A 12,252-nucleotide genomic window follows, 5' to 3' on the forward strand; every position below is an offset into this window, starting at 1 on the left:
GTAGATTTTTCCCACTAATGTGGGGAAACAGTCTGTTCCCTCCATTTAATCAATCAATTTGAACTTTAGTTAAACTGAGGGAATGATTTCTGAAATTGAAGGGACATATTTTTTAATACAAAACTATGATTTATACAATTTAAGGGATGCTTTATTATTTTGGGGGCTGGTCCAACTCTCCTTTGGTTTTGCAATCTTCCATTGTTTTGTAGGCTAAACCTGTGTTTCTCAACCCTGCTCCTGGAGGCATCCTGTCCTGCACAGTTTAGTCGACTTGCTGCTTTAACACACCTCCTGCAATCCCGAAAGGTCTTGTTAATGAGTAGGGAGCAGGGAAAGCACTAAAATGTGCAGGGCAGGGTGCCTCCATTTACATTAATGGTATTTAGCTGACGCTCTTATCCAGAGCGACTTACAAGGTTATTCGTATTACAGAGGAGGGCCAATGTAGTGTTAGGAGTCTTGCCCAAGGACTCTTATTGGTGTAGTGCAGCACAGTCACCCAGACCGGGAATTGAACCCCAGTCTCCCACATGGTGTGGTGGTTCACTGGCAGGTAGTGGTGTTATCTGTTGCGCCACACTAACCAACCTCCAGGACCAAGGCTGAGACACAACAGAACAGTGGGCTAAACTACACCCAGGTCTTTCAAGATTTCACATGTTGTTGTGGTTGGGTCAGCGCGGGTGACTACTTAGCTTGCATACCACTCATTACATGTCGGCCATAACATTACTTCAGTTGTTAAAATAGGTAAACCAAAAGAGTCACTGTCTGTTCCTTCACACAAGAAGAATGCACTCTGAAAATGATGGCCAGTCATCTGCTTGGTCATCAGTCCCACTTTTCTGGGCTTTTGGTGTTGTGAGTATTATGAAGTCCACCAAACAAGTACCTGCAAGCCGCATGTAGTCCTCAGACTCAGTCCTGGGCTCTGCCTAGTCCTCACAGTTCTTCACAGTTCATAGTTCTGGATGAAAATATGTTCCAGTGCAATTTCTACAAGCCAGTTTTGTTTCGCCTCTCTCCTTCATCACATGGGAGGTGGAACAAAAAGTAGTGAATACACTGATGTAACTGTACTCAGTAGTGTATTCCATTCCAATATACTAGTAGTATCATTCAGAATACACTTACAGAAAATAACTCACACTTTTCCTCACTGTTTCTTCTTGTTTTCTGTGTGTTATTGTTTTGTTAGGCTTATCTGTTTAATAAAGATTTAGTACATTGCTGGCAGGACTGCTACTCAACTCGCAAGCTAAGCAAAAGTGAGACCCTTTTTGGAAAATGCACCCACAAAAAAGGTATGTAGTCGTGGCCTTTGTGTTTTGTGAGTTGTCTCAAGCCTCTTAAATGTAAAACACACACTCTAAGCTCATGTGGAATGTCATTCTAAGCCTAGAAATGGTGCACATGTCCACCAACATAGAGACTGTTTATTTAATCATTCCTCAAAACGTGTTTAATTTACCTAACAACCTCCATAGGCTACTCCATAAGCAAAATGGTAACAGGCCAAATGTATCCATTTTTATTAACAATGTAAAAAAAGAGCAGAAATGTTATTCACTGTATAGTCCAACAAATAAACTACACAGCCATAATGTAATAATATCAAAAACTATAAAACTAAAACAGATGACAGACAGGAATGCTTCTATTAGATCTCAACTGGATAATAGTTATTCTGAGATTTAAACTGATCTTAACTGTATTTTCAGTTACAGTTTTTACATGTATGTCAAATAACACAACAGGATAAAAGGAAAAAATCTATCCCTTTCATTTATACAAACAGGTTCATGGAAGGAATGCTCATGACAGTCAGCGAAGTACACTCAGCAACAATAGTTACTTCTTCTTTTGCAGTAAAAGTAAGAAAAGAAAACAAAATGTTGTGGCAGTGTTTTGATACCAGGTAATTAGTGCTATCGAGATTCCCTTCTGTTTCAGCAAAGCATTTAGCATGTATAAAATGCTGAGTTTCTGAGGACATACAGGCAAATGCTGGTAATTGTCAGTAACATGTTATGAAGTGTGTGTTAGTGGTGGTGATACAGTTTTTGTGTGTATTACTACTCTTTTTATATTTAACAACAGACTTTTTTGTAGCCACCTTAAATCAAGTTACAGACAGGTTACACAGATGAAGCATTAACCGATGCTGCAGCGGCATCTGTGGCAAAAGAAACTGCACTGTGAATAGTGTGGAATGACAGTGTATACATTTCTTTATCATCGGGTCCAAAGAAAGAATCTAGTCTCAAAGAATCTATGACTTTGGTGTTGCAGCAAGCTAGAATTACGTTTACACCAACTTCTTTGTAGTCTTTCAGCAGTCCTTTAAAGGTGGAAATTCCTGTGGTGTCAATGAAGGATATGGAGGAGCAGTCCAAGATAATGGTATGGAAATCCAGCTCACTAGCTATAAGACCTATACTTACATCACCATTGTCCTTGTCAGTCTTCTTTGCAGCCCTTTCTTTTGCTTTCTTCTCCAGTTTTCTCCTCCGAGCTTTTTCAAGGAATGGCTCGAGTCCAACTGTTTTGTACAATGACTTTAAGAAAAAGTCCTTGTTTGCATAGTAAAGAGGAGCCTGAAAGCGGAAGATTTTTACTTTGGGAATGATCACTAGGTGGCTGTAGTCGTCCATGTCCTCATAGTGATTAGTGTTCTCGATTTGGCCCAGTAGTGAAACCTTAGGGTATTGAGTTTGAGCCACAACACATATCATGGAAACGACTACTCCGATCACCAGTCCGATCTCCACGCTGATCAAAGCAGCTGAGCACATTGTCACCATCCAGACAGTTGCATCAATCTTGCTAAGACGCCAGAGTGTGGGAACATCTCTGAATTTACGTAGGGCGCCTCTCAGGCTGACAATAATGATGCAGGCGAGGACACACTTCTGCAGGGAGTAGAAGAAGGGGGCTAAAAATAAAAGGACTAAGAGCACTACAAAGGCACTCACTACACTAGAAACTTGTGTCTGGCAACCTGTTGAGTCTTTCACCATGGTTTTGGCCAGAGCAGCACTTGTGGTGAAGCAGTGAAAGAAGGACGGAATGATGTTGCAAAAACCAATTGCCAGCATCTCCTGGTTTGGTCTAACTGTGTATCCATTCTTTTTAGCAAACATCTCTGACAGGGAAACAGTGAAGGCAAAGCTGATCACAGCCAGTGGAATGGCATCAAGGGCTATCCTTGGCATCAGGTCAAAACTAGGCACCTGTGGTGGAATGAAACCAGTTGGAATGGCACCTGAGATGCTAGAGCTGTACTGCCCATTGAGATCAGCAAAATGGGACACTATAGTAGCTACTGCTACTACTACAAGTTCGGTGGGGAGTGGCATCTTCAGACGATTTTTGTACCGGTCCTGGAGCTCCTTCCCTGCCACTAGCACAGCAATACAAATAGCACTTGTGATCATATCACAGAAGTTGGTCTTGTGTATGTTCTTGAAAATGTTGATCCAAGTCACCACAACTGTACCGTAGCCCTGGTGGCGAGGGATTTTGAGGCCCAGTAGATACTTAGCCTGAACAGTTAGGATGGTGCATGAAGCACCAGTGGCAAAACCATCCAGCATTGGAGCAGAGAGGTAAATGGAGACAAAACCCAGCCTAAATACAGCCATCAGTACCTGGAGAGTAAGTAACAGGTTAGGCTCACACAGTAAAGAGTTAAGAGACTTTTTTTAAATTGTGAATGAGTTTAAAGAAAGAAGAAAGTACCTGGTAAATCCCAGCGAGGAATGTTAATGATGTTGCAATGCTGATAGCATAGCATTCCTTTCCACATTCCATATTAAGGGCTTTTATTGTGAGATTCATTGCAGTTTTGCTGTAGTCTTCACTAACGTTCCAGCCTCCATCCATGGAGCTCTGCGTACTCTCTTCACCCAAATCAAAGCCAGCCAAATAGACCTCTCTGTCTACAACCTGCCCCACCATTAAACTCATGAGACTGAAGATACCCACAGACACATGCCTGGATGTGCCCAAGATGAAGTAAATTATATTTCCGAAGAAGGACGTGTACAAACCATAAATAGGTTCCAAACCTGCCAGGAGGCAGTAAGCAATGGCTTGAGGCACCAAAATGATCCCCACTATGAGCCCAGACATCAGATCACCCCACACATATTCATTAATCTTGTACTTTGGCAGCCAGAGCACCACAGGGAAGAAGTCTGTTAGCGTTCTCTTCACTTTTGGCACAGAACAGGAAAATTGACGGCGCAGTTTTGTCTTCATGGTCTCGAGGGCTCCTTTTCTCTTCCGAGCCTTGCGTTCCAAAGAGCCCATGGGTAGAGGTTTTGTGTCCTCCATGTCGTCTAATGATGAAGCACCCATGTACTGCTGGGGCTGTTATCCTGTCTCCTAGAAGGTGAAAAAGAAGCAAGGCTATTTCAGCAATCACCAAGATCAAAAGGCACTTATAAAACAGGACCTGTCCTGCCTACCCACTACAGTACATGGCATTATACAGTGCACCTGCTCATGGTTGCTTAGCGATGTGGAAGTGATCCTGATGCTGCCCCCGTTTTTATTGTGCACAAACTAAATCAGAAGTTAGTTTGTTGTGTCTTGAGTATTGAATATAACGTTCTGGTGACTCGCTTCACACAGATTAAACTAAATACTCATTCATGCTGCAAAGGCTGTGCAGTTTACATCTATGTTTAAACATCGGTTCAGAAAATCATTTAAACATTTAGTTTGCTCTCAACCTCTCAACTGAGATGAGACTTTTAATTTACAATGGCTTGATAGCAAGATGGCCCAAACAAATCCTAACAAAGTCCTGGCCTAACACCATGTCCTTCAATTTATTACTGGTTACTTTGATGTGAGGTTTATTGACCTGACTTTGTATCCAGGGTATAGCAGGCATTTATTGAGGTCAGCATTAATTAATCATCCCATTTTATTATGGCAGTAATAACAGAAGAAATAACACAAGAAAACTATTTATTCTTTCACCTTAGCCTTCAGGAAGGATGTCCAAGGGAAATTAAATTAATGCTTGAACAGATGCTTACACCAACCCCTTTATATTTGTGCAAAGAAAAAGGCACTAGTCTGAGCATGTAGATATGTAATTACGAAAGCAGTTCTGTTGTTTCCTGAAAAACACCTTAAAACGTGGAAGAGTAAACAATGTGTGATGTCCTATCACACTAACCTATCTTAATGTCATTAAAGCAAACAGATGGGTTCTGATGTGTGCTTCCTTTCTGCAATTGAAGACTCAGCTGTAAGTTAGCTCATGTAGTTTTAACTTCATATGAACTACAAAAACAAATTGGTTGTTATAATTGTACGGATTTTTGCAATGTTAACCCTAATATGAACTATACCAACTTAGGTGATTCTAAAAAATAAGAATTGGCTTGTTGTAAATGTACATATTTAAAGTATTACCTTCTCGGACAGGCTCACCGGAGACGGTTAACATTTTTACTATAAATTTACTATAAACTATAAATTTTCATATATTGTTTTAAAATATTATCTATCTCAGAAAGGTTTACAGGAGACATATATGACCTCTTATATATTTTAAGTCATGGTAATTGCATTCTAAGAGAACAGACTAAGATAATCATTGCAAAACATCACCTAACGAACTCATCTTTAACTGTTAAATACAACAGGGTCAGTGGACTTAGCTACAGCATGTTTGTATCTGGTCTAGATAAAAATAAAATCTGTATATTGGTTACCATTAACTCCATCAATCTGGTTTCCATGGAACACACTAAACAAAATATAGCAATTTGTCGAACAAAATGAGAGAAAGAGATGCGCAGAAGAAACGTCACTCACCCAGATAATTCAAGTCGAAGGTAGCTCAGTACCTCAAAATGAAGTCTTCACAATGTTTAAACAACTTAAGTTCACCAATGGAGGCTGCCCCCACCCTCACCCTTTTCATATAAACATGTGCTCTTACCACCTTGCCTAGACTATGTCTTAAAAAGCTGAAGAGGTCAAGCCTGCTGGCACACGATATAAAAACATAAAGGCAGTCCTCTGCCAGAAATTGCCGTATTTATAGGCTGAGAACTCCAAGGGGTGGGGCTGTTGTCTCTTTACAGGGTGGAACATAGTGATAGTAGGTTGTCAAGTCCTCCATTGAGCAACATCAGCAGGATCAGGGCAAAGGGTGCAGTCCATTTTCTACTGACTGCTCTCGTGCGTAGGGTGTCTATTCAAGCAGTGTTCTTTCCACTGCCTAAGTCACCTGAAAGAGCCACCAAATGTCAGCATCTGGCACACGTCTCACATATTACTCGTATAACCCGCTGTTTAAAGTCCTTCAACCAGCTATTTGGGATTAAATACGCCAAGGATCTAACTACATATTAACTATTTTTTTCCTCCTACCCAGCATTACTAAAGTCAGTGCCTTGTAATCAAGAGGCATCACTCATTTATTTGGACTTTCGCTGTCCTATCAATATTTTGGCAATATATGGCAACTTTAGCTTTTAGATTTTTATTAATGCAGAAAAATGTCAGTATATTAAGTGTCTTAAAGAAACAATACAGGTCTTCCTGTTATGTTACTGTGGAAATTACATCAGAAACCAAGGCAAATTGTAACTGTGTCTTGTGATCAGTGGTGTGATTTGAGTAGTACTGGGCTATTTAAGTGTAAAAAATTGTGTTTTACATGCATATTTTGGCATGACGGCATAAAAGCAACTGAGGCCTCTTAGGTTTTTGTAGTAGTTTATGTGTAGGTGGCATTTATTTATATTTTCAAAAAGGAAGGTTCATTTAAGATAGATGTTACAATAAAGAAATGATCATCACATGTTTTTTAGTGTCTGCAGGAGGGACATTTGATTTGTTTCCAGTATTTTTCTGCTAATTTCTGATTTACTCTTAGAATTTGAGATAAGCCATGGAAGAAGCTATGAGTAGGCCTGTCACAATATTTCGTCCCAGAAATAGTTATAGAGCAATAGAGCAATTTTAAGACCATGGTAAAGCAATTACACCCTTTTAAAGAGCAATGAACTAACTTTAATTATTAGGAATATTCAGACATGGGAATTGAAATATAAAATGTTTAGAAATTCTAAATAAATAAAACAAACAAAATCAAATATTGGTGAGGTTTATTCTTAGGTAAACAAAAATACAAGTAACCACAATGGGCAATATTTCGAGGTCAGCAAATATTATTTTGATCATGTCCATATATTGTCCATAAGTAATTATTGCGACAGGCCTAGCTATGAGAGAATATTACAGCTATTAATATAGTGTGTATAGTATTTGGACATTAAACTTGCCTATGTACACCATAACAATGGATTGTAAATGTGCTGTTTTTCAGCTTTGATTCAAGGGGTTAACCGTTTAGGAGTTAAAACCATGTTTTACATTTTACATTACAATTATATTTTAATATTCTCAGACGTAATTAAACAAACTAAAATCCTTTTAAATGGACAGATTATTTAAAATACTTGCATATTAAAATGTTGCAGTCAAACACTGCCTGTAGTCTGGAACCCCTGGACATCACCAAATGCTGAGTGTCCTCTTTTGAGATGCTTTGCCAGGCCTTTACTGCAGCCAGCTTCAGTTGCTGCTTAATTGTGGGTGTTTCTGCCGGCAGTTTTGTCATCAGTTAGTGAGGTGCTGCTCATGTGGTTTGAGGTCAGGTGACTGACTCTTGGACTGCTTTTTCTATTGCCTATGTTTTGATTTATTATCCATGCCCATGCTATAGCACTGCCTCCATCATGTTTGACAGACAATGTATATATATATAAACTAAATCTGTGTTAATCTACATGTCTTTCATGGTTTTCCAGACCTTTTGTTGTTTGGAGTCATTCCTCTATTTTAGAAACGTATGAAATTGTTGTTTTGGCCAATCTAAAAGTGTCTACTATCTGTGTGATAGATTTGAGTTTTTTTTGAGTCTAATGATGACCTCTTTCACTTGTATCATCACCTTTTCAGACCTCATATTAAGAGTTCCAATAAACAGCTACTCAATGCAAATTTCATACTTGGAATCACCTCCAGACCTTAATCTCCTTCATTTGTCCAGACATAATGAGGGAGTAGGCCACAGCTGCCTATGAAACTGCTTATCAGTTCATTGTCCTATTACTTTTGGGCCTATGAAAATGGAGGGACTATGTAATGGCTGTAATTCATAAACAGTTAATGCAGTATTTTTGTTAAACCCCTTAAATTAAAACTGAAAGTGTAAATTTGCTTAATTTCACAACAATTGAGGTGGTATACATGGGCAAAATTGCAAAACTCATGTCACTATCTAAATACTTATGGACCTGGCTGTATGATTCTTGGGAAATGTATGATCTGGATCTCATTTGTAAGTGTACGTGTTTGGGCATTTTGCCTTAGTTTGGATAATGTCTGGGAACTGCCGCAATACTCCAGATAGCTTACTGCAATTCACACAGGGTTTTGGAAATCATAAACAACATAACATTAACAAACTATGAATAGACACATAAAGATTAAGATTAGCGAGAGAGGTTTGTGTTTCCATCCAAAAAGCTAATCTCTGATCTGATTGCAGACCCGGCAAACACATGGGAACCCCTCCTTCACAAAGCCTGCTTTTAGGGGCCAGAATTTCATGAGACAGAAAGAGCAACTCACCCTGGTTATAGGAGCGAGTGAGTACAGTGGAGAATACATTTGCCATGCCTTGCTCGCTGGATTTCCTGGTGTGCATCAGCTCGATTAGCTTGCTTTGAATGGGGCAAGGAATGATGGGAAAACACCGTCGCTTCTTACTGAGCTCTGCACCTCAGCAGCCAATCCGGGACAAATGGAGACAGAGAGAGGGGGAGGGGGGATGTAGGCTTTCAGTCTTGTCACCATGGAAACAGTGCCTCCCACAGACATGACTGAGTATATTTGAACAAAAATGGATGGATGTCTCTGCAGAAAATGAATGTGTTTTTTGAGCTTTAGGGTTCTCTTTTGCATAGCTGAATGAAATTAGTTTGCAATTGTATGCAGTTTATAGAGATGGTACTGCCTTGCTCCGCTGTGCCATTAAAAGATGGCCGGCCTTATAGTGAAAAGTCCTTTGTTTATAGCTTGTTTGAAAGAGACCCTGCAATAGCATATATATAATCAGAATGCCATAAACGCCAATGACTATATTGACATGACGGCAATATTACGTAGCACAATTTTCCCCGCCCTGCTGAACTACCTGATAATTACAATAGGAATTTTAATTGCTTTTAATGATTTAGCAATGAATACACTGTTTCTTTTAAAGGTTAACATCAACAAAACCAGCTAAAACATTGTCCTTTCTCACAACCTTCCGCCAGGCCTATGGAAGTATCAACACACACAAGCTCACGTAGTAATTTACATATTAACCTCACAGCTCAGGACCATCCTGTTTACATGTAAATGTTTACGTTCTGTATGCTCAAGCGAAGTACTGACCAAGTCACTTATTGCAAAGATGTGCTTGAGAATGTGAAGTGTCACGTCTCTTAGGAACCCACAGTTAATGTGTACACAGCTTTAGCTTACCTATTTTCAGCCTGCGCTCTTCAGCTTAAACTATGACTATTATTAGTGATATTTAAATTACAATATGATATATGTTACCTGAACTTGCTCGTCCTTTTGAAAGAGTTAAAGTCCGTAACCAAAGTCTTCATTGTCATGGTCATTATTCACTGACCAAAACAAGCTTGTTAATGTTTCATTTTCTTAATGGAAAGTTCTCCCCTACAGCAAGTATGGTTACTTATTATTTTATGATGAGGTAGTGAATTCGTGTCCATGTGCAAGGGTTAGTTGATAAGAAATCAGTGACTTTAAGCATGTCAAGGATGGATCAAGTGTCAACAGTGTTAGCCACCCATTACGGGTTGGCTTTTTTTGGATTTATGTTATATTTTTATTTGTAGTCCCAAAAGTCCAAATCTTCTGATATACATATCAATTCTGTTTATATAAAATCTGTATATACATTCCGTATATAAATTCTGTATATGCAGAGCTGCTGCCAGGAATGTGGGGCACCATGAAAAGATATTACAGTAGATCACACAACTCCAACAATTCTGCCACGCCTGCCTTGCTTTTTGAAGCATATTGAGAATAATGTTAGTGCTTAAAGTATACTGATCAACTGCAGGTTTCATTACAAACAGTGTAATTTAACAGCTTTGGTTAAATTAGATGAAGTGCAGCAGATGTGATAAATATTGCGTATCATAAAAAATGTCTTTAAATATTGTGATATAGTATTTTTACCACATCGCCCAGTTCTAATTTAAAGGTCCTTTATCAATTTAAGGATTCTTCACATTCACAGCTCTCACACATTTATTTATTTTATGGGTTCCTCCTACCTTGCTCAAAGAACCCTTTGTAGCACTTTTTTTATTAACAACATTTTTTATTTAATGTCAAAACTATCATCAACCAATGTCTCAGTTATTAGCAGTGTATTTATAACAAATCTGTGTAGTAGCTTTCTGTGTGGTAGCTTTTAGACATTAACTACCATCACCATTGTGAACTATTCTAAGACATTTAAAGATTTCTTCAAAATGCAACATTTCTCAGCAAACCACTCTGAATGACTTTGTTTACTTCTTAATCGTTTAATTATAGTGAAAGAATTGTTGGAGTCCTGCTTCAAAATGCTGAGCATTTTCCGTTTCTGTAAATAAATAATGGATTAAACGTTGTCTTTCTGCAGGACTGAAAAATAGAAAAGAAATAAAGTTACCACTAGAGGGAGCTGGATTTATAAATTAGGTTTGACCAAAAAAATCAACTGATAGCATGTCCTCTCTGTTCTCTCCACTGTCTAGCCAATAGTCTATATGCTGTTCTGAAATGTGCGTCAGAAAAGTGTGTCAGACTACATGTCTGGGCTTTTCCACATTGTTCCCTTACGTTAGCAGCCAATACTAACTGACCCTCGAAGCCACTTAAATCATTAACCCTGGCTTCCCTAAAACAGATTTCTTTAGTAAAGACTCTCAGCAGTCCCGAGCAAGCAATCTGGTGTCTGCAGGAAAGATCAACTAGCAGCTGCCAAGAGAATTTGTTTTAGTTGTAGACCAAGAACAAGTATTTTCTTTGTCTTTTTATAATTAAAAGCTATATTTACAGTATAATTTATAACCTACAGTATATCACCAACCTGCTTTCTGCCTCACGCAGAACTGAATCATTTTTGCTCTGTACTTTTGTTGTTGTTTTTTTTAAGTTGGCTTGTTTTCAGTAATTAATGGTAATTTGACTCAGTAGTGTGGTTTACCAGGCCACATGTAATCTGGTTTTCAGACAGTGAACCATTGGCTAGACTCTTGTGTCTGTATGTAAGCTATATGTATGTATGTATAACCTGTGTTTTTCTCATCTACATGGGCCACGTAAGTGTGGTTGGACAAAACCAAAATGTAGTAAATATATAGAGAGAGAGAGAGCGAGAGGGAGAGATTCATACAGTCTTATGGAAAAATACATGATGAAAAATAAGTAAGCAAATCATTTACAGGAAGCTTCAAATGATTTTTTTCTGCACATTATAGTCAGTATAGTCAGTCATGTATTTTCTGAAGTTAACGTATGTGCCATTACTTTTGCACTTTTGCCACAGTCATTGGTTTTTTTTTAGCTTTTCTTTTTTACAATGTGTTAAATTAAGCAAAAAAAAACCAAAACAATAATTATACTTTACACAAGTAATTTGACCAAGGGGACCCAGTCATTTGCATAGAGAAGTACTGCCAATACAATAGGACTCTCTGGAGCAGAACCTATTGGCACCATGCCTAATGCCAGATGTGGGCTAGAGGTGTATAAAGCCCCCCTAGCATTGATCTGTGGAGCAGTGGAACTGTGTCCTCTGGAATTATGGAATGATGGTGCTCCATCCAGTACTTTTGCATTGGGGAGTTGGGGATGAGGTAGTTGTCTGGTAGAGAAAATGTAGTAGGAAGCGTTCCCTGGACAGTAGAGACAGTTACTCCAACACAAGCAGGATTTACTCTTTTTTTTTTTAAACAGCCTTGGTTTTTATGTAATTATTATTTTTTTTTATTAAAAACTTCTGTACTATATGTACTTTTGTCCATATAGTGGATTGTTTGTTCTTTTGCAAAGCCTCACTGGTCTTTGAGATTTTCTGGTAAGATCACAGTGATCTAGTGTTTTCTGTGCTACCTCTCATTTGATTTATTTACC

The 12,252-nt window shown here is 38.6% G+C and overlaps 1 protein-coding gene across 3 annotated transcripts; it reads right to left on the bottom strand.

The window, feature by feature from the left end:
- Positions 1-1,519: 1,519 nt before the first annotated feature.
- Positions 1,520-8,816, bottom strand: slc26a1 (solute carrier family 26 member 1). Of its 3 annotated transcripts, none has more exons than XM_072662364.1 (3): positions 8,674-8,816; positions 3,745-4,392; positions 1,520-3,653 (listed from the first exon to the last, which is right to left on the bottom strand). In XM_072662364.1, exons 2-3 carry the CDS (start codon positions 4,363-4,365, stop codon positions 2,142-2,144), a joined length of 2,133 nt encoding a protein of 710 aa, XP_072518465.1. In that variant the 5' UTR covers positions 4,366-4,392; positions 8,674-8,816; the 3' UTR covers positions 1,520-2,141. The 3 variants fall into 3 exon arrangements, with proteins under 3 accessions (XP_072518465.1, XP_072518467.1, XP_072518466.1); XM_072662366.1 differs by having other exon boundaries at positions 3,745-6,259; XM_072662365.1 differs by lacking the exon at positions 8,674-8,816 and having other exon boundaries at positions 3,745-8,652.
- Between the last annotated feature and the right edge of the window lie 3,436 nt (positions 8,817-12,252).

The sequence above is a fragment of the Salminus brasiliensis genome, chromosome 18 (assembly GCF_030463535.1).
Source record: "Salminus brasiliensis chromosome 18, fSalBra1.hap2, whole genome shotgun sequence".
NCBI lineage: Eukaryota > Metazoa > Chordata > Actinopteri > Characiformes > Bryconidae > Salminus > Salminus brasiliensis.